The 27,818-nt window shown below is 42.1% G+C and overlaps 1 protein-coding gene across 1 annotated transcript; it reads left to right on the top strand.

Moving 5' to 3' along the window:
- On the top strand, nt 1–22,958 carry triqk (triple QxxK/R motif containing). The gene is made up of 4 exons (XM_080484512.1): nt 1–168; nt 3,136–3,210; nt 12,551–12,636; nt 21,752–22,958. The coding sequence occupies exons 2-4, from the start codon at nt 3,150–3,152 to the stop codon at nt 21,851–21,853; spliced, it is 249 nt and encodes an 82-aa protein (XP_080340638.1). The 5' UTR covers nt 1–168; nt 3,136–3,149; the 3' UTR covers nt 21,854–22,958.
- Nucleotides 22,959–27,818: the final 4,860 nt, after the last annotated feature.

The following is a 27,818-nucleotide window of genomic DNA, read 5'->3' as shown; positions in this document are numbered from 1 at the left end:
ATACATGTTGGCGTTCAAACCAGGAAGCGTTTCCAAAAGAAGTGGTGTGTTGGCGTTCTGCTGAAATTTGGATCAAAGTACCACAAAAAGTCAATTCCGCAGCCGGACGTTTCGTAATGCAGAAACAGCTTCAGTGAACGACGAGTTTTACCGAAAAACACGAGCAGTGTGAGTACCTTTGGATGCAATGAATGCAATCTGCCTGCACTGTTCCACATTTCCATTTGCACAGTGGCATTAAATATGACATTTCATCAGAGTCCAGTATCCGTCCTGCGGTGACATCTCCATGTCCTGCAGAGAGGAACAGGAAAGTGTGTGCATTGTTCGGTTTCGTTATTATCTGCAATGCTTATATGCTAAATTTCAAAAGACTCACTGATACAAATCTATTTCAAATGTATTTAGACACCAAGCGATGCTGTTTGGAGCTGAAACTAATCCTTCTGCTCCGAAATGCGTCGTGATGTTGTATTGATGTCGTGCCCAGTGTTTTGTTTACACGTTTTCATGTGACAGGGAGATTGCTATCATGCGTGTCCCCTTTAAGTTAATCGGTTGTTCGACCAAGAGCTAAAAATAATCATATAACATATATATTATTTCATAATAACCATTTACCATGTCGTATCTTTACTGATGTTCTGCATTTGTTATGAGCATGTAAAGTTTTATTGTTCCAAATGGTAAGCCACTGAAGTAGATTCAGGGAGTGTCATAGAAAAGCAAGCAGACAAGAGGGCTTGTGTTTGATCTCTTCCTTTCCTGCGTCGCCACAGAAGATCATGTGATTCACTTGTTTTGATTTGGAACAAGTTTCACCCCCAGGTGCCCCTCCTGGCTCAACCTCAGCAGTTCAGGCTGAATTGTTTTGTATAAGAAACGGAGAGTTGGTACATATAATGTAATGTAACTTCTCTTGTAATCTTGCTCTTCCTCCAGGTACTCATGAATGCACGAGCAGTCAAAAAATTGAGTGATGGATCATTAAAGCCCTAAGAGGATTTCAGTAAAAAAGAAAGAAAGATATATTTCAATTTGAGGTAGAATTTACAGATGAACCGTGCTTCATTCTGACATTCAGCGTGTCCAGCAAAATCATTTTTTCCTTTTAAAAATCATGTTTAATTGGAGCGCATTCACATTCACATTCACAATCTAGTAGAGGAAAACTACTGTATGTCTATATATTAGATCATTCTGTGTTGAATATCCCCTCAAAAAAAGCACCAACACAATATGAAAACAGAGGATTCCCTGCCGACCGAGAGAACGTGTTCCTCGATAAAGAATTGAATCGTTAATCGGAATCGAAAATGGAATCGGTATCGGAAAAATCTTATCAATTCCCATCCAAACCTCTGAATACTGCAGATGTACCACTCAGTGCTTTTCTTTGGGAATGTGTTGTACTTGTACAATCTGGATTGTACCATTTCTTTCTCACCAATGTCTATGTCACTCTTTTGGTCTTTCTCTGTCTTAAAATCTGTGTTTTCAGGCTGATCTGGTGTGAGTCTGCAGTAAGTCGGATAAATGTGCTCTAATGTGTAGAGATAAACATGAAGGGATTCTTCTTCGTCTTTGTGTTCTAGTGCATGAGACTGTTGTTATTGTATCAATACCGTCACCGAATCTGTCAATCGGTGTAAAAATTCATTGTGCTGCTCGTGGACAGTTTTCCTCTGTCTTCATATGAAGCAAATAGAAAACATGATAATGTGCTGAAATAAATGGACTTCACGTAGTGCAGTCAAGTGGGCTGTTTAGCCATAATGTAATGCTCTTATGTCACAGTTTAACATAGCCCGTAGCTCTGAAAGCCTACTGCGTCCGATTGTAAACATCACATTTGAACAATTTCTTCTCTTCCTTTTGTCTTCCCTCGCGCTTCCTTTTAATTTGCTGACTGTGGTTTCCAGCCACTGGAGAACAATAGCAGTGCATACATCCTCCTCCGCCTCTGCCAGCACTAACCGGGTTTGAAATGTAGCTGAAGACAATGTTTTTAGTGCACGGTAAAATTCAGGCATCCCAAGGCGGCGGCGGCAGCCTCCCATGAGAAAGCATCAGTCAGCAGCGGCAGCCAGCCACGCTCTGTGAACATGCTAATTCAGTCTCTCGCCTCTATTCCCCTGCCGCTGTCCCAGCCTCTCCCCTGCGCTTGTTCTTCTTGGTTACACACAGATACTTTTTCCTATTCACCCCTCTGTTCCCCCATGTGCACACCTGCATCCATATTTTTCTCTCTGTCACACTTAAAGATTGTCTTTTTTTTATTTTTTTTTGTCGTAATCAATTACCATTAGTCGAGCATGGCGCGGTGGTGGATGCTGGGTGTTATTAGTCAAAGCCAAGCCATGGGTGGGTGCAGCTCTTTTTTTTAACATTCAGAAAACCTCCAGCCAGAGAACATGTTAGATATTTTACTCTCATCAGAAAGAGCAGGTATGTCTTTTGACTGGTGCTTGTTTTTTTTCCCCCCACTGTGTTTAAACAAAGGGCCACATTGATTGATGCAGCGTGTTGTGAGCGAGCCTGTGTGGAATATAGAGCACAGAGCTCATGGTGAAAACAAGAGTTTTAGCACTTTGTTTAAAATATATAAGTTGGGATTTTCTCGAAGTGTCTTATAGACGGATATATTTTTTCTATAATACATGTGACATCCTACACTTCCATTGTCACATGTGGCACCTAAGTATAGTACCCGCATTTCTATAATTATATAATTCTTTCTCTCCGTAAGTTACCTCGGAGCTTTCAGGGTAATCAAAGAGAGCTCATGGTGTGAAGGGAAATGGTGTTAGACTAAATGAGATGGAGAGAAAGTGCACACACTGCGAACGTAACACACTCCGGAAGGTGGTGAGAATTAATTTAGTTATGTCTCGCAGATGTATGTGAAAGATAAACCATCTGCCTGATCAAAACTGACTACTCCTCTGTATGTGTGATTGTGTATTAACTTGAATCCTTCCTGCAGATTCTGCAAGTTATCCGGGGCCGCGCTAACGGGAACGGCGCTATATTTGATTAAACTAAGTGATCAGGTGTTGCAGCGAGACTCAGCTGTGAAATTCTCGTCACTGAAATGCTTTTTTTTCCTCCCCCCTCCTCCTTGTTTGCTGTCAGGCTGAGGAAGCAGAATGGGGAAGAAGGATGCCAGTGCGACCAAATTACCAGTCGATCAGTACAGAAAACAGATTGGTGAGTCTTCTGTCATTCCTACGCTGGTGAATCAGTTTGTTTACAGACAGGAAATTAGTTGACCCTCACATGACTACAGTCACACCATTACAGCCGCCTGGATGCTGCTGTAGGATTGTAAATAAAATGTGCCGTGAGCAAGTACTTCTGGGCATTTTTCCAAGATGCTTTAAACCTTGTCTGGCAGTTGTCAGGAGGTTGCTGTGATGATGGTAATGATTATTGTGATTAGTGGTAGTATCGGGGTGGAAAGCTCCTGTTTCTCTCCTTTCTGGTAGATTTAAAGTCTTCTGGATACGTTGAATGGATTAGGAGTTAGACTTGTCAGATCCTGTCAGTGGACTTGGAGTGACCAGTTCCCTTCAGCCAGTTTATTGGGACTGTTGGAGGAAATCAGTGAAAACACACAGGCACATAGAAAAGCCTCCACCAGGACTGGATATTCTCCCTGTGATGGATCACTGGTTGGAAACGCTTCTTTAAAATATGCTTGATGAAGGAAATGGACTTTTGCCACTTATATAGCAGTTTGTGTCCCAGATGACTCATAGTTCAATCAGTACAATCAATATATTGACTTACAAGTAAAAGACTCACTTGTGTAAATGAGTTCCTGATGTTTTTGACATTTGAGTTGTTGTTAGTGTAACTCTATTTCAACAACAAGGGAACATCATGTTCTCTAATAAAACAACAAGCTTATATTATATGCAATAAATCACAGATGATACTTTGTGAAAAGGAGGTATTCAGCTGGAGTTGGCCGGCCAGCTCTTTTGAAGACCTTTATTGGCGGTGTGGGTGGAAAAACACAAAACATCATGTCTAATGCAAAATGTACAACCTGTGGAAATGATTACGCTCGGAGTCGAATGAGCAGCAACTCAGGTGAAGAGCAGCGAAAGCACGGCAGCTCAGTGATTTCATGTTCGAAGCTTTCCTGTCAAAGTTTAAAGCCACTGCAATCCTGCAGTATTTGGTTTCCCCCCGTCTTTCCACTTACATCATGACGGCCTAAGTGAAGCAACATGGTTGGAATCAATCAGAAGTTTGGTTGCCTTTAGCGTCCCAGTTGTGGCTGCTTGCAAGATCACAGCTCATATCACGTCTTTCTGTTTTTGTTTTTCTCTTCTGAAGAAAAACCAAAATGATTGCCAGTGGCTTATTTTGGTAATTGTCTGCAGCTTTGACTGACGTAAAAACAAAAGGGAAATGGAAAGGTTTTACTTTATATCCCAGGACTTGCATATTGTTAGCAATATGGCTTTTTGCCATTTTCTCACCAAACGGAGACATAAAATGAAACTGAGTAAAGTTGTTAGCCCCCATCAGGAGATGGGGGCTCTGTGCTGTTTGTTGTGCAAGAGTTCTCTTTAACAACATTTAGATGTAAATATACAAACCTTTTTTAAAATCAATCCTTCTTCCACATTATATTCACCCAGATCAGGCCCTTATGAAGCTACAGCACACTTTGTTGAACGGTTTGCCAGTTCTCCACAGGGCAAAAAGCATTCAGGCACATCATTATTATTATTATTATTATTATTATTATTATTATTTTTACATTATTTAAGCTTTAACTCTCGGCCAAACTTCAAGATCTGATTTTGGCCCCAGGTTTTCTATTGATAATATTCACTTAATTGTTTTTTTTCTGCATGTGGGCTGCGCCTTATTAAACAAACATTGTATATCCAAGAATGTTGAGTACTGTGATAAATAAACACTTTTAACCAATTGCACCACATTTGTTTTCCTTGTTTTGTTACATCACATGTACACTGTTCTTGCCTCCTTTGTTAAATTTGTTGTTTTTAGTACATATTCCAATACTTTTGTGCAATGATGTGATGTTGCAATAATGCAGTGACAAACAATCCCTTGCTCACTAAATCTAGCAGCCTGTTAGGAATCACATCTTTCCTTTTAACTCTACCAAGCTATGGTGGGGGGGCCGAGGAGATGTTGCATATGTTTTCATTATAGTACAGTAGAATCGCATTACTTAGCCTGCAGATATCCTTTAACCATCTGCCATTATGTAAAAAGTGGCTGGTTCAACAAATGAGAGAGAGAGAGATGTAACATAACAAGCTCATTTCCCACTGTCACATCCCTTACCAGGAGTGGAGAAAATCAATTTTATTTTATTTTTTGGTCCCACTCCAGTTTGTGTTTTCCTTTTCAGCACATCTCATCAATTCAGAAATATATGTAACACTCTTGTCAGAGACACTTTGGTCCCCGTCTCTGCCTCTGCCTCCTTTCAACCCCTCAATTTCTATCGTCTTTCTTTCTTTCTTTCTTGAAAAGAATGGCCATCAGGCAGTTTTCAGCCAAACACTGTTTAACAGCAAAGGTAGAAAACACAGAGCGGGGCGAAAGGTGGAGAAAAATGAAGTCTTCAAAAATAGCATGGGGCTTGGTCTTCTGCGAGCTGGAATTGGCCACACATGGTAATTTGAAATCGTAATAGGAGGCTTATTCATGGCACATCAGCAGTAGTCCGGGCTGGTTGTTGAGCTGTACCATCATCTCTGCTGGAGTGCTTTTGTCATGTCAGATGGCCATCAAAGGGCCACTGTTGACACCCACTATTATTAAAGCCATTATAATTGACTGCTCTCGGGATAGGTAAAGATATAGCTTTCTTACCTGGACGTGAACGTGTTCAGGAAATGATTGCCGCTGCCTGACAAAAACCAGCGTAAAGTGCCTGCACAGATAATGACACTCAAAATGTTAAACACAGAATGACAAGCTGGAAATTATCAGCGTCAGAAACAATTATTATAAAACAAGTTTACTCCTGTGATACTCCAATGAAATGCTTGACTTCTATCTGTGACACCGACGTACAATTGCTTGCATTCATTTACTTGCTTTTACCTTAAGCCTTGCATAGATGGCACAGTTCCGCCGCTCTTCCACTCTACCAACAAGGAATAAATCTCTCCCACGTGTCTGGCACCGGTTCTCCAGCTCAGCCGCCCTTCATTCTGGCAGATGCCAGTGATCCGCACCATGTGGTCACTGACTATTTGGCTGCCATACCAGATCGACAAAAAAGCAAAGCACAGGATGAGAAACTGTCAGACACGCTGTCAGTGTGTTTCCTGAGTCGTCCCAGGGCGCTCAGACGGTAGTGGACAGTCTTTCCAAAGCAGTTTGTCTCTCTGAATTTGTTGCCTATGTAGGAAGCCTTGTACCCACGGACGAAAACAGACACAAGCAGGTTCCCTAATGTGTGCTTCTTTTTTTAGGCGCACTCATTGCTTAAGTGAATCAGCGTGCATTTATTGTTCACCTGTTTGCAGCAGTACATCTCTTTCAGGCAGCGGTGCAAAAAATAGCATCAGATGGGAGCAAAAGTTTCAAAAGCCACTTTGGAAATCTATGTAAAAAGGAATAAATTGTCATTACCCTCAAGGTCTCTCAGTTTCAAAGGCATTTTTTTTTTCTCTCTCTCCAAAAATGCTTTCAGAAACTGGATCGGTTCTATCCAAAATATGGACGGGTAGAACAAAACAGAGGACATAATCAGAAGTGCAATACAAGAAGCTTTGGTCACAGGGAGATAGAAAAGCAATTCAATCAAAGGTACGGAATTCGTTAAAAAGGAAACAAGACCCCAATTAGACCAGAACAAGGCAGCTGTTTCTGAAAGTACTTTTCTGAGAGGATGAACATCATTTCTAAACTACCTCTCAGGAGAGGAGATAATGACAAAAGTTCAAGCTGCAGAAACAAACCAGTGTTACTCAATGAATGACTCATCTATTGGCAAATCCGAGCTCGTGGCAGTAACAGATGACTGTTCAGGGTTTCAAGAAAGAAAATCCCCTAAATTGTCACCAACAAGCGGTCGGACTGTTTTTGTTTTGAGAAGTATCACCCCTTCCAGTTTTACCACTGTGAATAAGAAGTCAAACCACAACAGGATAAAGTCAATTGAAAGCATTGTCAAAACTACTTGTGGACCAAATAGAACTCCGAAGTCATGAACTTCCTTTCACAGTAACCTGAGTAAATACTCCTTCAACAATTATCGAAGTGCTCCAAGATTATAAAGACAATCTTTCCTGAGATCAGAAGAGACTCTTGAGATAATGGCTCAATTTCAAACAAAACTACCTGGACCTTTTTGGTTCTCTGTAGAAAGGAAGAAGTTTTATGCCTACTGACCTGTGGTGTAGGGAAATGAAATGGTGGCGGTGCATTAAGAAGAAAGCCAATTTATAAGCAAAGTGGTGTTCGACATCCTTGTTTGACGGACTGTAAACATTGAGGAGGTTAAGCTTGGAATGTTTTTGATCGTGCTTGATTGCATTGGAAATCGGTTCCGAGAGACAACACTGGAAAAGGAGACGAGCTCGAGTAGGAAGGCGGGTTAAAAAAGCTCCAAAAAATAGTTGAGTACTTGAGTTTGATCAAAGCACAATGGAGATAAATGAAGAAGGCAGCATTTTTTTTTTTTTTCTCAATACAATGGATGAAATGCGATGGAGCCAGTCGTCATCCAATCACATATGTCCTCTTGCTATAGTTCCTTGTGTTTGGGGGGAATTTCCTGTGCTTGAACTGCAGCTATAATACACATTGTCTTTGTTTCAATTACTTTTTTTTGTAAATTGACACTACTGAAGTTTCTTGTGATTCAGACAAACTGATAATCTTCGTTGTCTGCCGCTCCACTATCTTCAATTTAATGGCCAATTTGCATGACACACAAATCACATACCTTTCCCCTCTTCCTTCTCCTGAGTGCTCAATCACATGTGACTAATTTGAGCTAATACCCCCTACCTGTCTCATTATGCTAAGCAGAATAATAGCTCAAGATAAAAAGTAGTTTCTCCCGACTCTTCATCAGATGCCATTCATCGGTAAATGCAGTGACAAACAAGCAGGGATAATCCATGAAACACTGTGACCATTCCCTCTAATGGAATTCACACTAAGTGGTGTTGGGGACACGGCTGTTTTCACTTCCTCTTGACATAAAATCAGTGATGACGCCAATAAAAGGCCCAGTCGGAGAAACCCTCCCAGTCAGGCACCCGAGGCCGCCTTCCAAGGGTTAACGTTCCTCCGAGACGACGTGGCATTGTTGTTGCCGTACAGGACTACAGTGATGGCTTTTCGCTGTGGCAGGCAGAAGCAGGATGGGAGGACAGTGTGCGGCCCAGCTCAGGGAGATAATTGGTGACAGAAAGTGTCTACAGCACTGATGCGCCGTGGGGACCTGCAATGACAAATAGGGGGTGCTCATAAGCCCAATGCAATATCATATACTATGTGTGCGCGGGAGTTTTTTCGAGGCCCACACAAACAAGCATCACTCAGGAAAAAGCCAACGTGAAGCTTCCAAAACGAACAATGCTATAGCGGCAACATCACGATGCATTACACCGTCTGATGTAATTCTCTATTGTACGGATTCATAGCCTTACTTGGTGTAATTATTGTGATTTACCTCCAGTTAAGTGCTGATTTTTACCAGATGGTTGTGCATGTATTGGGGGGTGTAATGAGTTACTGCATGCTGACGTAATTTATCCCACAAATTTAAATCAAATTGCAGCAGGTGTAATATTTTTAGAGGGAGTCTGTAGAAGACATTATTATTGCTCAGAAAAATATCTAACTTTATAAGTTTAAAGCTTGCTTGGATGACTTCGGTTGTTTTTCACTTTTTGTATATTGTTAGTTGCGCTGCAGAAAGGGCACCCCGAGGACACAGAGCACAAAATAATGTGAAGACTGTTTGTGGGCTTTTAGAAGTGCACAACTTGTTGAACGGAGCTGGGTAGGGGGATTGTGGTGAAATAAAGATCATGGGCTTTTACACTTTTCTTCAGAGGTGAACTTTGTTTGCATATTAGATCCTCAGCATCTCATGCAGAAATAATAATACAGCAATCTGTCAGTTTTTGATAGTTTGGCCAAACAGAAATATGTGTATACGATTATCTGTTCAGGCTGTACATTTCTAATTGGATTCCATAATCTGAGCTGTTTTGTATCATTTCTCGGTGTTATGAATGCTGTACTGGTATACGTCCCGCCAGCAATTTTCATGTGATTATTCATAAAATGTAAAATAATTTTCACTGTTCTTTGACTATACCTGTGCTTGTTTTGTCTTTCGAGTTCTGGTTTTGTGGAATTCAGTGTCACATCTCTCGCTGCTTCTACACTGAAAATCCATGCACATTTGAATGGCAAGCAACCTGGGGTACCCTCCAATCAAATTTCCCTTCTCCACTTTTTGACAAGTGGAGGAGACATCCAGTAATGAATTCCCACTTGCTCACTGTCTGCTCCTGGCAACACGCTCCTCATTTCTATTTGGCTCCATAGAGTCAGTGGGAGGTGAAGGAGGAGCTCAGGATCCGGGGGCGGGGGGGGGAGTGGGGGGTGGAGGGAGCGCAAGAGAAGAGACAGCAACTGAATATGAGATCTTATGAAGGGGTGGGGTGGAGAAAAGACAAAGAGTGCAGTGACACTCGTGTTTAATTCCAGGTTAATGATGATCTCCTCTTTCCTCTGGCGGCTGGGAGAAAACCTTTCTCGTGGTATTCAGAAAAAAGTAGCTGTTTGTTTTCAGACGTCCCTCTTTACCCTCCGCTCAGGGTGACTTCAGCTGGTTGGTTGTTGCATCTCGATCTCTTGTGACTTACTGAACGTGGAATTGTTCCCACTTGAGGGCGAGCGCCTTGTACAGCAGCTTGGTCGCCATTGTTGTTTGAGTGTGAGAGTGAAAGTAAGTGACCTTGTAAAGCAGAGCTGTGAAAGGACACTATTTACTGAAAGGGAACCACTTACTTTCTCTCAAGTTCAGTTCTTTATCGTTCCCTTAAAGGGGTCAGATTATGCTAAATTCACTTCCTCATGGTTTTTCCAACAGTAGTATGTGTCCCCATACATGGAATCACGCCCCAGAAGTGAAGAAAATATGTCTTCTCTCTCCCTGGCTTGTTTCAGTTTTTAAAAAGTGTCTTGCTCATATGAGCCAATCAGAACTCAAACCCTATATTGTGTCATTGGGGGTTTAGCCAATCACAATCAAGGTAGGGCCTCTTTTTGACCCTCCCACCATTAGGCAGCTCTGCTCTGGCATATGGCACCACGAAAGGAAGTACTTCCTCCTCTTCCCAAGATGGGCATGTGTGGGTGGAGCCAGTCCAGCTCACACAGACACAGCAGATTCTGAACGTAGCTAGTATGATCCAACATTGAAATGGCTGAAAATCAAAGAAAAGCTGGATTTGGGGAAACAAACTTAGGTTTTTTGACCAATGAGGCCCATGTGAAAGTGTTGAAAAGCTGTATAATATTACTCCTTTTAAACTCCTTGTAGATATTTACACAACTCACGTAATGTTCGGGTTTCAGGTGAATTTTCAGGATGAACCTAAAATGCTCTATAACCTTTTCAGGTAAACTTAATGTGACCTTCATCTAAACCTTTTAATGCAGATGTCCACCTGTTCAATGTTCGAGTAGTTTTTCCACAACTTGCTGTTTTTTTAACAAGAAGCTTAACCGCAAAATTCACGGGAGGTGTTTGATCCATGAATGCCATTCAGACATCGGCTCTATTTTTGGTTAGTGATTGTTCATTTTGATATTTTTGTTTGTAGCGTGTTGACGGAGTGTACGTCGAAGCAGACGCCACCTCTTATTTAGAGGAGGGTGACATTGTGCAGGCAAACTTGACGTCATACTTGCCGATATTACCGGCGAAGAATTTCTCTGTTGAATAACAAAAAGATTTTAATTAAGACTAGTCAACTATAAAACTAAAGGCAGCTTTTAGCGCAGTTTAAGCTTAAGCATTTTAAATATTAGAATGGAAATATGCTTTAAGAGTGACTCAAAGCCTTTAATCACAATCTTCAACAACTGTAATTGATTTTAAATTCCTTTTGATGTATTTGAGGCACTTTGCACTGTGCAGCACTCTGGAGGTTAAGCGTCTTCGCTCAGATTATTCAGGTTCAACATCCATCATTAACTTCCCGAAGCCTTCAACAGTCAAGATGGAACCTGTCTTGCAGGGTCATTGTCACGCGGTATTATTTTATTAGACCGGGCAGCATAAGAAATGAATTAGAACTTAAACAATGTAGGATGTTGAAGGATGTTGCAAATTGCTCTCATGAAGCAGTACGAGTATTTATGCTTTACCTCTCTCCTTATAAAATACAATTAAGTCCTCGTCCTCAGTTTGATTGATCAGAACAATCATAAACTCTTCTCCATCTTTATGGCTCTCACTAATTTTGACCCAATCATATCTGGCTATAACTTTAAAGAAATGGTCCAGAATAACCTCTTCAAGGACTCTACTGTGACCACAGTCTGTGTACAGGAATCTATTCTCACACAGTCAAAAGTAACACACACACACACACACACACACACACACACACACACACACACACACACACACACACACACACACACACACACACACACACACACACACACACACACACACACACACTGTTCAGCAAGCTGTTGCCTTTCTACCCTATTGTTAGCAAAGTTCCTTTTCCTGCAGTGTGTTGTTTCTAATTAGACCAAGACAGCCGGCTCTGCCTCATGTGAAACACACACACACACACACAAACACACACACACACACACACACACACACACACACACACACACACACACACACACACACACACACACACACACACACACACACACACACACACACACACACACACACACACACACACACACACTTTGCCAGGTGGCCGGTTTGCCCACAACACTCACCCTTGAGAGTTGAGCCCATGGGAAGTCAAGTAAGCACAGGTGAACTGTGCAGCGCAGGCCACAAACAACATTTATCGCTTGCTGAAGACTGATATTTGAAGGTTGCTTGTAGAAATTCCTCCATTTCAGTGCTACATTTAGCTGCATTTCTATTTTCCCTGTCTTGTTTTGTCAGATGTCCGTTCCAAACTGCGGCTATACTTTAAGGAATAGTTTTGTTAAATGCTGTCTGTTTTCTTTTTTTCTTTTTTTCTGCTGCAGCAGCAGAGATTTAGATGCAAAGATCAATAAAACTCTCACATCAACTAAATATGAAGCTACGGGCAGGAGGAGATCAATTAAAAAAAAACAGGGAAACGGGAAGAAATATCCAGCCTGCTCCTCTCCAACCGAACAACATCTGCTGAGCAGCAACATCACGTGTTGTCCTGTTTGTTTAATCGCTACAAAAACTTCGCAGTGAAATCCTCGCATAGTTTTCCAGGAAGTACCTGGACCCGTGGCTTGATTTTAACACATCAATTTCATGTTTCATTGTTTTCAGGTAAGCAGGACTACAAAAAGACAAAGGGTGCATTGAAGGCAACTCGGCTGAAAGCCGAAGCGAAGAAGAGTTCTTCAGGATTCAGGGTGAGTACGACCGGGCCATCAACTGAGATTATACTGGATTGTTTTTTTTTTTACTTAAATCTTTATCAGAAGACACATTTTTCATCTACAAACTAAAAACCTAAGAACCACTAAGACACACCTTCATGTTATATTAGCCTTAAAGGCAGGTTTGGACTATTGCTCATTCATAATCCAGTATCGTCCACTTTTTTCCAGCTGTTGGAGTCTGAGTGCGTGTAGATTTTTCGTCTTCCACAAACTTAAGCCACTGATTCTTTGTTGCCGGTGTTTCCTTACCTCAGTTTCTCAAGAGAGTAAGACTTATTTTAGCTCGCAGTGTACAGACGAGTGCTCGAACCAGGTGTCATGACAGCTGATCGACAGTTCTAAGATGATTGATATTTTCTTTGGCTGTCGTACGCTGCCCACACAATTGAATTTGGGTCATTATTACCTAAAGCCCCTGGTCTGTGTTCTCGCTTTGCTCATGTGAACAGAGAACACTGACGACTACACTGGCAAATTTGCTTATTTTTACATTTCTTCCTTCTTGTATTACAGCCAGTGCCTTTATTTCTCACGTTCCGGTGGAAAGGTTAGAACTAATGTTCAAGGCAACACTCCTTGACCTTGCACTGCAGCATCCCTGAAAAGAGGAAAGCGACAACAGATCATCAGCTGCAGTGACCCAGACTAATGCACACGAGTGCTGCACAATAGTAGTTAAACATGTGATATGCAATAATGTTATCAAATGTAGAAAAACATCTGCGTATCTCAGTGTGCAGGATGGATCTCTGCATTAAGCCACTTAAAAAAAACAACCCAAAAACTATATATTTATAAAAAAAAAAAAAATCAATTCTACCATCTCATTTTCAATCATTTAATTTTGTATTATAACATTGTTTAAATAAACTTATAACTAACATATCATTGCTATATTTATTCAAGCGCAGCTACATTTTCTCTAGTTTTTATTGGTAGTTGATCAGTTTCCAGGCACACACACACACACACACACACAGAGGAGTTGCTTTTTCCCAATGTACAGCGTGTATACTCCGAGTTTTCAGCTTGACAGTCAAACTTTAAAGTGCAAGTACCTGAATTGTGTGCTTCGGTTTTATATCACAAACAATATCTTTTGTATGGAGTGAGTCAAAGGCTGCGACAAGATGTCTGAAGCCACGCGCTGTATGCCAGGCTTTACTTTCTCTGCAGGTTTACTGGAGTCTGTATCCACTTCAATCTCTGTTTTCGCTTCCTTGCCTGTGCGGCTTTGCCCATCTGTGATTCAGCTCGTCTGTATGTCTGCCAACCATCTTCCCCCCCATTTTTCTGTCTGTTTGAAATCGTGTCTCACTAGATCACTTTTAATATCCCAGACACTTGGCTGTCTCGGAGTAGGAACTTACTGTACGCCCCTTGATAATATAGCAATCTGCTGGATAAGCTACCTGCAATAATGAGATGTGACTCGCTCCCCCTTCTTCTGGAAAAATCTGTGCACGGAATTGAAAAAGAAGAGGTGGTCGTCGACTAATGACGCTTACCGTTGTGCTTTGTGTCGAGAAACATAAAAGGTTTAAATCACAACTTTTCGACATGTAATAAAACTTGTAAATTGAATAACCAATGAGAACAGAAGCGCTAGAAAGAGTATGTTTAACGCAAGTAAGATGAGATGTTACTTGGTGTGGTACAGGGAACAGGACACCAGTTAAATAGCTTCTTGAGTTTACTGCCATAGGTTTATGAAAGCTCTTTAAAAGTACAAATACAATTAGATACATGCATGTTTTGTACATTCTGTAGTTGGTGTGAAGTTCATGTTTTGTGTGTAGACGTATGATTCATTGTTTGCGTGTTAATTTCCCTTTCTGGGTGTGTGTTTGCTGTACAGTAAAGCCCAAAAGGCTTCACTTCCTCAATTAAGCCCGGGTTGCCACAACGTGTGCAGCGATGGACAAATTACAGGAAGGATTAAACACTGGGTGAAATGGTCAGCTTTTAAAATATGCATCTCTTAGACATGCAAGGCCTCATTAAACACATCTTTAATCCAATTAGATTAGTCCATATCTTGAAATATTGATATTGGACATGAATAATTCATGTTCTTTCATGCCCAAGACGAGAGGAATTTTCAGAGGTCGGATTAAAAATACCTCCGGGACGAGGATATTAAACTGACTTAGACCTTTTGGCCCCGGGTTCGATTGAAATTCAGCCCAAATGTAATGGATATTTGGACACGCTTGCTTCCCCATCCAGTCCTTTTCGACGCGATATGAAGTTTGAAGAAGTGATTTTTACACATTCGTGTGATGACAGTAGAAAGCCCTCCGGTCGGTCGGAGAAGCTTCGGTTGACGGCAAACATTTGGCTTTTTGCGAGTCCTCTTCTCTTCTCTTCTCTTCTCTTCTCTTCTCTTCTCTTCTCTTCTCTTCTCTTCTCTTCTCTTCTCTTCTCTTCTCTTCTCTTCTCTTCTCTTCTCTTCTCTTCTCTTCTCTTCTCTTCTCTTCTCTTCTCTTCTCTTCTCTTCTCTTCTCTTCTCTTCCTGTCCCCGGTTGCGATGCCGCTCTCGGAGGCAGCTGGCGGCTCAGAAGGGCCAGCAGACATGCGGGCACAGAGACTCTGGCAGCTGCCAGGGCAGCCTGTCTCGGGGCTGTCCTAGTAACAGGGCAGTCTGGATAAGTTGGCACAGAAAAAGGATGGAGAGGCTGCGGAGGAAGAAGCGAGGGAGGGAGAACTTCTGTTCCCACATCAGCGATCAGTTGTCGGGGTTGCTTGGGGGAGGAAAAAAAAAAAAAAACGACAACAAAAAACCCCACCGCCACCTGTTGCATGTGTACTCGATGAGTCACGGTGTGTTTTCACGGAAGTTGAGCGTTTTTCGCCCGAACGCACGTCCGCGGCTCCTCCACACGGCGGCCGGCGTGGGGCCGCTGCAGCAGACACAACGACACCGGGCAGGAAGTTCGAGTCCGCCGCTTCTCCTCAGGTCGCCGAGAGAAGGAGCAGCGCCTTTCAAAGTAGCTCCAGCACATTATCTTGCAGCACAGGAAACAAGCCTGCTGCCTTTTCTAATTGGCACACTAGCCTTCTGTTCAGTTCTGCACTGTTTTCCCTCGGTCTTATTTAGCCGATGAGCCCAGAAAGTTGGGGGAGAATTGCTTATGGAATTGGCAGAGGATAGAGACTCCAGATAATGACTCTGGGTATCCTCCAGCTGTCGTCGGTGAATGTGTGTTGTGTAAGCGGGTACGACTATATAGAACAGGAGTTTCAAGCATTATGTGCTCGTTTTGCACTGGAGAAAGACGGAAGGAGTGAGTGAGGTTAGGAGGATCTAACCTTCAGCCTTTTTGAATGAAATTATAACATTGATTCAGAAGTCTTTGGGCGCAACAATTTATATGCTCGCACCAAAACAACTGGAGTCACGAAGCGGATATCTTTTGTCTCGGGGCAGTTTTGAATAACTTGAGTTGTACTTCAGGAGTGGCACTCAGGGTCACTGTGAATGTATTCTTGAGTTTTCAAAACAATCATCCCTCCAAACCATGAAGGATGTCGAGCTGAAAATCTGGATCCCCAGCATCTGACTTTTCTATCTGTTCGTCATGCTCCTGCAGCCTGGAGCTTTATGAGGCTCCATGACACAGTTGAGTTTGTCAGGAGGAGCCGACAGATATTGAGGGTGGGAGGCTTTTTTAATGTGCAGTAAATTTTATAACCCAGAGAGTTGTGATGGTGTTGATAAGGCTCTTCCTGTGAAATGTTTGCAGGAAGAAAAAAAAAAAGAAAATAATTCAGAAAAGACAAAACTGTATAAGGAAAAACAAGGGTTTGGTTCTGTATTTCTTGTTCTCACTTGGTTCCTGCAGCTTGTATACACTGCAGTATGGAAAATCACCATCACATAAATGAGTCAGTCATTTCCAAAATAATTCAATAATTCATTTCAGAATGATTGTGGTGATTTCAAAGATAAGTGCGTATTCACAGAAATGGCATTTATTTATTTATTTATTTAATTTATTTTTTAAAGACGAGCTCAAAGCATCAAGTGTTCTCGCATTTTAAGTGAAAACTCTAATCAGAGTCGCAGCGATCAATCGAGTTGATCAATACATGATGCGGTGAGTGAGAAGAAGTCACATCTGGACTTTAAAGCGTTGATAATGTTGTCATTTATAATGACTTTGCCACATTACCCACAAATGTAGTAATAATCATCCTGCCAAATACTAATAATCCAAAACACTTGTAAAGTCAGTAGCATGAGCTATTAAACTATTAAGACGCTCGACTCGTTTCTTTCACTCTCAATGTGGTTGGCCTCGGCTTAAATTGAAACTGAAGGTAAAACTTAGTCTTTGGGTTGCAGGTTCGACCCCCGTCATCTGTCCAACACATAAGATGACCAGCAAGTCGAATAACGCTTAAAAACAGTTGATGCTCCACAGATGATCCATAATTGTATTTGGAGGTATGTCCACGATGTGATGATTGTCAGAGAAAAGGGCGTCTTACCTATTAAAAAAACCAAAATAAATAAAGCTCTTTTATCTAACGATTCATTACACACCCTCTGATGGCTGGGTGTTCACCACTGTGACTGGTGCAGATAAGATGTGCTCGGTTTCCGCAGCCCAACAGTTGTTTGTGGCCGGCGTCGGTCTCCCACCCACGTACAGCCACAAACCCGCCGGATCCAACTCGGCGCATCGGTGCGTGCAGACCGACTTGCACAAGCACTCGCACACGCGCTCGCAAACAAACCCGGGAGGAGAATAAAAATCGGACCAGATGAGGGGATGTCTGCTGAGCCGTGGCTTGTCGCCAGGGTGACGGGGACCGGGCTCCCAGCATGCCGAGTGTGCTGCAGCTGCCGGTGGTGCTGAGAGAGCCGCATGATGAAGATGATGATGTGTTTGGGCCCCATCCAGAGGTCTCCATCAAAATGTGGGCAGAGAGGCTGTGTGTGTGTGTGTGTGTGTGTGTTTGCGTGTGTGTGCGCGCGCGCACAAAATGTGTCTGTGAGGCGAGGCAAGAGTCAACACAGTGGGCTACTCTCCTCGAAAACAATGATCTCAATCAAGTGCAGGTGCTTTCTACAACTCAAGTGTTTTCACTGAAACCCCTCCAGCTTGTTTTCATAGACAAGTCACTGTAACCAGCTGTTCTCTTTCTCTCTGAAACCTGATGCTAAGAAGCAGGAGAGGGGGAAAAAACAAAACAAAGCCTGGATTCCATTTTTTTTTTCTGCGTCGTTTTGTTTCACCAGCGATTTGGTGAATTGCTTACCTGTGTCACAAGCGCGACATTTTCTCTGTGATATCGTCGTCGGAATTACAAACACTTCTCTTTGTCATATTTTTTCAAAGCTGCGAGAGAACACACACACACAAAAAAAAACAACCCCAAAAAAAACAAAACAATCAAGCCTTCCTGATTTGATAACGTTTCCCTTTTCTCTGAGGCCCGGGCAAAATAGAAAAGTAAATCAAGCGGTGGAAGCCTGGCGGTTAATATATGAAACTAAAGTGCATGAAATTTAAAAGTTTTCCAATTAAGCGAGGAGTTTAAGCTGTTTGGTGGCTGCTGGGATGTAGATAAATGTTGGCTGACGCTAATGAAGACCAATGCCGCTGATGACTAGGCACTACAACAAGTACACAGATAGCTGTGGATGCTGTGACGCCTTTTAATTGTCACCCCAGCCCCCTTCCACTTTGTCAGAGAGGAATTATTATTAGTGCCCCCCCCCCCCCCCCCTTCCCCCCCAATAACCACCACCACCATCCTTCATTTGTGCCGTGGCTTATCTCTGTTTTCGCTTTCATACTCACTCTTGTTTTCCATTGTGTGGTTTCCCTCTGCCGTTTGGCCACTGGCCTGAATTTGCCGTCCTGTGCAGACACGAGCGCGACATGCGGAAATTAGTCCGACGATATTATCTCAAGTTGTAATTTTTTTATTGTTCAAAAGTTTGCGTCTGTTTATTTTACTGCATCCGTTGTGTTGCTTTTTTTTGTTTGTTTTTTTTGTGTTCATTATAAAAAAATTTGCATGAAAAGGACAATCTTGACTAAATTACCGTGGAAGTATTTTTGATTTTACAGGACTAAATAAGAGATTTAAACGGTCATGGTATGTGCGACTCGTATGTCTTGAGTTTCACTTGCAGCCTTTCGTTGTTGTGGCTCAGTTTGCCACCAAGGACTCGTCTCCACTTGGAAATCAAATATTTCTTTTTGAATAACCTCCAATCAGACTGTACTCTGCACTCTTTTAAAGCCCTCAAAGCTCTCCAGTGTTGATTAGAAAGTTTGCCGCTAATGAGTTCTCTTGATAAAGAATAACTGGCATTGTTCAATACTCTGAGTGGCCCTAATGAAACTCCAGCTGATGAAGATTGTAATCGTGTGAGCGCCACATAATGAACGAGCTCCAAATTCCCCATTTTCAAGTTGAATACCACTCCTTTGGAAAGCCTCAATTTGTTTGACAATTAACCAATAGAAGATCTAAATTAGGGGGGGGAAAGGAAAAATAGGCCATTTTGTAGAAGAAAGTTTAACCTCTTGATAAAAATGACCAGAATACGGTGAAAGGTGAGCACAAATAGGTTTTAATCAGTCGGACCCTCTGTTTGCCTTGAAACATTGTGGCGAAAAGGTGTTTATCTGAGACGCTGCTCCACTTTTACTCTCCAGTGGCTTTTCTTTTCTTTCACTTTATAATCCCATTATTTGTGAAAACGTGGTGGTTAAACTGACCAAATCAAACCATCTAAATAAAGCATTTATAGCTTAGCAGATATTCTCCATTAGCCTTTCCTTGTTAATGTCTCCTTATGTCAGGTCGGCTCTTTAATGGCAGCGACCTTGAGCGGGGCATCGTTCAAACGCGCGCTCAGAGACTGCATCTTCACCCCGCAACGGCAACATGTTCAGTTCTGCATAAAGGTTTTTAAAAAAATACGCTTCATTCTACCGTCTGAAACCACTTTCCTCGTGGGGCTGCCCTGCGAGTCAACGTGCAGCTCTGGAGCCTCGTGTGACTCTGTTGACCCTCTGTAGTGGCTCGCCTCACGCTTTCAGAAAACAACATGTAAATGTACTTTTTATTTGTCTTGTTTCTTTTGTTATTTTTTCAATAATAATCTTATGTCCTGGCTCGAAAAGGATTTAAAGGTCAAATTTAGGAAATGCCCCAAATGGCAAAAAAACAAGTAAAATAGCTTAAACCACAAAAAAAATAAGAGATTAAATAAAAAAATTTTAATCCAGCTAAATATAAAGAAAATGACTAAAATAGTTAAAAATGCCAAAAGCAGCTAAAATTGCTGAAAAAAGATTAAAATCACTTAAAAGGTAAAAAAAACTAAAAAAACAGCAAAAATGACCAAAACTGCTAAAATAGAAACTATAAAACAGTTTAAACTACTCGATTAAATCATTGGAGCCGATAAATCTGTTAAAAAAAAATAAATAAAAAATAGTAAAAACTGCTACAAAGCTGAAAATATGTGATTGGTACCTTAAACACGGTTTTTGTAGATATTTAACTCTATTTTAAAGGTGAAGAACGTTTCACGTCTCCAGATGAATTTTATTTGGTGAAAAGTGGTTTAAAAACGTCTCTTTTGGCCATGAGTACTGCAGACGCCGGTACTAGGCTTGTTTCCATGTTTTACCTTTAGAAAAGTTTCACTAACTGAAACAAATCCATAGAGTCAGCTCACACATAAAAAGTCGTTTCATTTAGATGTCGGTAAAATGACGCCTGCTAATTACAGGAGGAAATTACAAAAATGGATCTAGTATGAATGATTCTGGCCAGCGTGATGTTTTATGACCAGATTGTAGATTAAACACAAAACAAGCAGGAGATTTGAGCGTTTCCATGAGGGAAAGGATCATCTGGACTTTAATAGGAGAAGCTAATTAAAACAAAAAAAGAAGTTTGGTGTTTTTTTTGTAAATTAACTTCTATAATTTTAGATTTGCTTTTGTCTTTTTTTTTTTTTTTTTTTAGATACCATTAAATCCCAGTGCCATGTCAGAAGGTTTAGATAATTACTGAAGTACTTCCCCCACATTACTGCTGCTGTGCAGAACAATATGAGAAATGTTTAAACGTTCGCTCCTGCCAGTTTTCTGAGCGGGCAAAAAAACCACAAATGAATAGAATCCTGAGTTGGGGGGGGGGGGGGGGGGGGGGGTGGGGGTGCCGGGGGGGGGGGGGGGGGGGGGGGGGGGGGGTTACAGCTGCCTGCGGTAGCCCCCCCCCCAAAAAAAAGCCTCTGGTCTTTTCCGATTCTCCGAGGGAGGAAGTCGAGTGTATTTATTTCCCGGAGCCATTGTGCGGCACAGCGCATGGCAGCTTGTGCCAGCAGTCATCAAAGGTTTACATTAACACCAGTTCAAGTGGATGTGGAATCTGTTTACATGTTATTATGCACAGTAGTCCTGGTGAGTTTGTTAAACTGGCTATAAAAATTTTTTTTCATTTTTTTTTTTTCATTTGCTTTTAACTGTGAGCCACGTTCCCAAACCTATATGAGAACGACCCTCTCCATGTTCTCTGTGTCCTTCCTTTGGCTCTGTCACTTGCAGGATTGAAGCAACTTCGCTAGAAAAACAAATAAAACATCAAATCAAAGTAGTTTGAATTCTTAAAGTAAAGCAGAGCTGCCGACTCGGATCCAGTGGAAGAGAAACGAGAAATGCAGCTCTGTTAAATATTGAGTTGATTTCCTGTTTTTATTTTTACAGTTTTCAACTTTTATTGTCCATCTAGTTGCACATGTGGAACAGAACTCTTGACTATGGTCGTGGTGTGGAGAAGCAATGTTTGCTTCCAGAGTGTCATGACTCCCCGTCCATATTCTCCTGGGACTTGGTAGTTTTATAATTGAGAGTCAATCTAACTTGGTCGTCCGTCCATGCGAATGTCCCGTGTCCCCCGTCATTGATAATGTTTGTTGAACTTCAAAAGCTTTCCTTTACTGTCCCTTTTTTTAATTTCACAAACATAATCCAAATGAACTGTATTCACTTTCAGAGGGGGAACACTTTGACTGTCACACCTGGAACCTTCTCTCTTCCTCTTTCAGGATGCTTTCCTGGTCGTGGCTGCCATCCTGGTCTTTGTGCTCTGCGTTTACGCCTTCTTCTACCTCAACCTGAGCACTGAACTCGATCTGGACGCCGACTAACAGACTTAGACTGTCTTCATGAGGAAATGCTCTCACATGGTGAAGGTGGCTGGTCAACACAATCTACATGTCGTCGTTTTGTTTTTTTACCCTGATGAACTTTCAAGTTGTGAAAAAAAAAGAAATTGCTGTTATCACAATGTTTTGATATTTCCATGTATAATCCCAGAATGGTCCTCCTGCCCAAACTCCAGTGCATATCTTGCTTCCTGTTGATTGTTTTGCGTTCAGCTGCAAAAACTACTTTCAGGGGAGGAAAGGAGCCTCTTTTTTCTTAAACAAGAAATCCAAACTACAGTGGCGCCTAAGCTCCGTTAATCATATTCTGCAGAGTCACGTCCCACTGTTTTTCCCCACTAATAGAAAAATGTAAATCCCCCGCCGAGGCTCCCGTCACATTGAGACAAACGCTTGCCTCACATTCCAGTGCACAAACCTCTCCTCCCAGATATCTGGAGATCACAAAGTGTGAGATTAGAATCCACAAAGCCCCTCGTCCTGATTGAACATGTGTGCGGAATACAGAACAACACATTGCGTCTGCTGCAGCAGCGAGACGGGCGTCCTCAGGATAAGCTCTGTAAGAATGATATGCTTGTTTCTTTCAGCAGAAATTATGGAGATGGCATGGAGGCTGAAAAGAGATAAGCCTACGTCTTCCTCAAAAGGAATACCTTGATGTTATTCCATTTAGTGTACATTACTGTCCTCTTCACCACATGATGCGTTTCTATAGAGAAGAAATGGTTTGAGGGCGTCTCCGTTCTTTTTTTCTTTTCTCTTTTTTTTATTGCATGGCTCTTTGTGCACGAGGCCTGCGAAGTGCAAAGACTGACCTTCTATCAACCATTTATGTCCAAGTGCTATTTGAGGGATTATTTGTAAGCAAGAGAGTCAAGGGCTTTTATTGTCGTACATATGCAGTTTTTTTTTTTTTTTAAATTTAGTTTGAAATGGTGATTATTTTTGTTCATGCTGTCCTCACTTTCCAGCTGCCCTTCAAAGGCAATATTCTCGTCTTGTAGATATGACAATGTTTGTATTACTATGATGAACAAAAGGCCAATACCAAATACACATGAGGCCTTGTGACTCATTTAATTCCTGACGTGTATTTTTTTTTCTCTTCTTTTGATCAAAGCATAAATGTGTCTTAAGTGTGTGTCTCTGACTGCTCTGTCGTTACGAGACAGAGTTCCAGCTCTCAGTTTTCTGCCTCTTTCTCCTCGTTTCTCCCATGACCTCCCGACCTCTCGTAAAAGACTACATCTCAAAGAAACCATTATGATAAGCGTACACCCATATCCTCGCCCAGTGGCTTTTATCTGACCCCTCCCCCCCCACAAACACTGCAAGTCACTCACATGTGTAACAATAGATCGCCCGGACTAATAGACCGCCATACATGACACTTGTTATCTTATAGGTCACCATTACCAGCCACAAGAGCCTTGACATCATCACAATGGAAAGGATCTGCCAGCAGAACCTGTTTATTCAGACCCATATTTGACTCCATGAAACATGAGATACTTCTCACAATAGTGCAAAAGTTTGTTTGAACGGTCTATAAACATTTTACAGCCCCCTTTGTCACAACTGAGATGTGATGTTTTTTCCCCCTTTTATATTTGATATAAAAATTTCCATGTGTGTTGATGATAAACTGTGTTATCCATTTTATGAATAAGATTGTCGGATATTGGAATTTTTCAGTAAATTCATTTGAATACGAACTTCATGGCCTTCATTTCAAAAATGCATGTACACGACAAACATTTGTCTTTTGTGTCAGAGGTCTCAGGCTCATTTTAGGTCCGAATTTGATCTTAAAGTATCACATTATACCAGACAACTAATGTTTTCCCCTCAGATTTAAAGCAAAGTAATAATGTATATTCTGACAATGTTGACATTCTTACACTTTTCATGAACAACCTTACATTCTCCGACAAGAAAATAGAAAATTCATACTTGCGACTCTTTTCAGACGACTGTGGGTAAAACAATACGGCAGGTTTTATCGTAACTCACCTTCACACAAGGGTTTTGATGCTGGTGCTGTGTTGGTGACCATAACAAAAGTTCCCATTTCTGAAAACTTTCACACAAGCGGCAATTGTTGGAATAAAGTAACATGTTATTGTAACGCCATTCAATTTAGCTGATATGGGCTAGTAATTGATAAAAATGATGAAATTAATGACGGCATTAAGACAGTTTCCATGAGTTTCCCTTTATACGTTCTCGCTGATGTGTTTTTTTTCACATATTATTAATTTCTCCGAACTGTTTTGTCGCGTCTTACTCTCATCATCCGAGAAGATCGCTTCCCACTTGGAGTGGCAGAAAAAGAAAAAAACAGACTTTAGTAATGACTTATTAACGCAAACATACCAGATGAACAGGTGCGCACAACCATTTCCCCTCCAAATAACTGAGGTTTTTCCAGCTGATTGTAGTGACGCGGTGCTGACAGCTCAGCTGATGCAGCAAAGCGAAACCACCAGTATTAATGATAGTATTAATAATAAACGTTCAAAATGAGAGAGTTTTTTTGTTTGTAAGTAACCAAAAAACTTTCTTTTTTTGGTAAATTGCACAACTCTAATGAGAATGCCGTCCATAAAGAGCCAGTGGTTCGAGAAATAATGTAAAATGAAGTAAAAATGAGATCAATTCGATAAAGCAGTTCTTCCGTTTGAACACAATGAAAGCCGATCGCGCAGTTTTGACTTTAGGTGACACGACTTCATGCATCCTTTTCCTGACGGTTTATATTTAGCTGTTAAATGTAGGTGTAGTCGTTACTCCCAGCCCTAAAAGTTAATGAATAAAAAAAAATGCTCGCGTCGATTTACTTTTATGTGGTAAAAGCTCACCGTTATTTCTTTTTAGATTGCTTCAATTTCCAGCTATAAACAACTGCGTTCTATCAGTAACGGGTTATTAAATAGTATCGACTGTGTCGTCATTGGTCTCCAGTGCCTGTCGCCGCCCCGGTAACGGTCGCCTTCCAGGCTGAAGCGCGTGGGCGAGACGCTACATGAGCTCGGATCAGGGTTAACATGGAGGTATTGTTTCTTACAGTTATTCAGACCAATGACAAAAGGGACACGGGTGCCTGACGTCAGCGCGCGACATTTCTCTGCTAATTGACAGTGCTCACTGACTTGTGTTTGCACGGGAAATTAATCAGGCGGCGGCGGCGTCGTGTGAGCGTTTAGCATGACCTTAGCAGAATTCCTCGGGAGCCGAACGCACCGAAGTTTTACCTACCATCCTGTGACAAATGAGCCGGACGCCTCGCGCTCAAACTCCGCTCATTAGTCATGTAAGGCATGTCACCAAGAGTAATTATGCTCCGGCTGAGCTTGCAAACGCACCAACACACATCCACACCGGTTTGTAATATCTTGCTGCACTTTCCCACACTTGAGGCGATAGGAAACGTTTTCATACATGTACCAATGTGTACTGAGACATGAATCATAATTATGACTGCAGGAGAAGCGGCGCAGAGCACGTGGTCTGCTTGGTATTTGCTCTTGACATAAACAAATGTTTATTTTATCACGTATTCCCTCCTTCTTTTTTTTTTTTTTTTACCCCATGAAATCATGTGAACATAACGGCACATTGACCTCAGAGTTTTTTCCCATCAGTTTCTAAGATGGCCTCTTTTATTATGGTGCCATTTCGCCGCAAGTTTTGAATTTTTTTGGTGTACACGTGCATACTGAGGAACTCTGCATTCGTAGTTTGTCCATCGCTCTTCCTCTCAGCCGCTCTCTCCGTTTCTCTGTCTGGGTGGTGTAGTGGTGTGTTTTCAGTATGCAGCGCTGTGCCTGCCTGTGGCCATGCTCCAGTGGAGCGCTCAGTCTCTCTGACGGACCGGTGAGAAGTGAGGAGGGTCAGTCCCACCAGAAGCTCATTTAGTCCCTATCACACACACACACACACACACACACACACACACACACACACACACACACACACACACACACACACACACACACACACACACACACACACACTCTGCTGTGCTCCCATTAGGGAGGTATAGTGAGAGACAGGACTGATGATGCATGTCACACAGTACTACTGCCGGTCCCACACATAATGTCCCTCCCCCCCCCCCTCTTTCTCTTTCCTCACCCTCCTGCTTTTCTCACAGAGTTGCTAACCTGCTGCATATCTTCCGTTTGCTTTTACAGTTCTGCTTAGAAAAATATCAATATGTCGATAAGGCCACGTGAGAAATGAGGATATACTGGAGGCTTGTAATTTTCCGAGGATGCAAATGGAAAATGTTGCATTGCATGGAGCTCATCTATTCGGCTGTGCATCACCCTGCATGCAGTGTGTGGTAAAGACTCATGTTTGTTCCTCACAGTGTTCCACCAATGCTCCTCTGCACGCCAAATTCCCAATCAAAATGCGGATATCAGCAAACGGCAATGTCAAAAACAAACATGTCAATGACAAACTTGACAGTAATACTTTTGGTGTTTAATTCTCGGCCGACCTCGGTTGTCTGCGGGTCTGATATGAATGCATTAGCAGGATTGTGCTGTGCTGTGGATTAGAAACTCCCTCGTGCTTTGTGAGGTGTGTGGTAATGCCAGACTTAGTGGATTCTGCTGCAAATCACATCCTCCCATCGCCCTCTTAATCCCTGATGCGCTGCCTAATGACACAGAGACTGAAGAACTCGGCAGGAGATGAGAGAGAGGCGCGGGGTGGGGGTGGTGGTGGTGGTGATGGGGGGGGGGGGGGTGACAGAAAAGTTGCAAAGACTCAAAACTAGTTGTAGAAAACTGCTGCATATTCACAGAGTGACATTGTCCCTGCATGGCCACATTTGTTTGTGTGTGTGTTTGTGTGTGTGTGTGATTTGAAGGTGATGCGCAAAATTTGGCTGTGTGCTTGTGTGTGTTTACAACTGCTTCATCTATAATTGGTGTGTTAGAGCAGATAGGGCAGGTGCTCAACAGGTGTGCTCTCTGATACCAATCCCTCTCCATTTGCCTGTCTGTCCCTCCATGTTTGCACGCGCTCATTGTGTTCTTCACAGAGGAACACCTGGGCTCTGCTGCACCTGGGCTTGTTGCCCAGTCTTCTGTTTGACAGCACGCACGCACACACACACACACACACACACACACACACACACACACACACACACACACACACACACACACACACACACACACTGGAACCCAGCCAGTTCCTGTTACTGGCTAAAGCAGGAAGCAGCAGCTGACATCCTATCCTTCAGGTCCCAGGAGACTCAACACCCTGAGTAAACCATCCAGCTCAGCCCCACTTGAGGCTGATCTTACCTGGGAATCAGGTCTCCTGCACGGCGCAGATGAATGTGAAGCCGAGCCCACTGAGGGCTCTGTTAGCACATTAACCAAGAACGAGGGGGTCCTTCCTGATTTGGCCATCCATTTGTTTTGCTTTTCAAGTGTAGTTTAAAAATGCACCAGAGCTTCTGTTCCTTTTAGTGTGTTTTTTTTTTCCACATCTTGCTCGACAATAAACACGAGTTAATTGTCAATGAGCAATGTTCCTGAGAATTTACTATTGTTAGGAACATATGTAGAAATGGTTTTAAATGATCTCAGATGAGTTCCTCTGCATGTGTGGGATTTGTCTGGTCTCGACCCAAAACCAGATGCAATCAAAGAGTAGAAACACTGAACTTTTCTGTCCGAGACATTGTTAGGATGTTATGTTTGAGAGTTCCATGTTCACATTGTAGTTAATACTTTCACTTCAATCCAGAGGTTTTTGGTTTTAGAGCCTTTCTATGTAGAGTTTGCATGGTCTCTCCAGTTTTCTCACTCAGTTCCAAAATGTGCACATTAAGCTACATTCACACTGTCTTGATGCTCAAGTCTGATTTCTTGCTTAGATCTGATTTATTTACGAGGAAGAGAAGAAGAAGGTTGAGGAA

The sequence above is a fragment of the Lipophrys pholis genome, assembly GCF_963383615.2.
Source record: "Lipophrys pholis genome assembly, chromosome: 17".
Taxonomy (NCBI): domain Eukaryota; kingdom Metazoa; phylum Chordata; class Actinopteri; order Blenniiformes; family Blenniidae; genus Lipophrys; species Lipophrys pholis.
This window is presented reverse-complemented; position numbering and strand designations above follow the sequence as displayed.

Coding starts and splice junctions, on each gene's coding strand:
- triqk (XM_080484512.1), top strand. CDS start 3,150: ATGGGGAAGAAGGATGCCAGTGCGACCAAATTACCAGTCGATCAGTAC. Junction 3,211..12,550: donor TCAGTACAGAAAACAGATTG/GTGAGTCTTCTG, acceptor CATTGTTTTCAG/GTAAGCAGGACTACAAAAAG. Junction 12,637..21,751: donor AGAGTTCTTCAGGATTCAGG/GTGAGTACGACC, acceptor TTCCTCTTTCAG/GATGCTTTCCTGGTCGTGGC.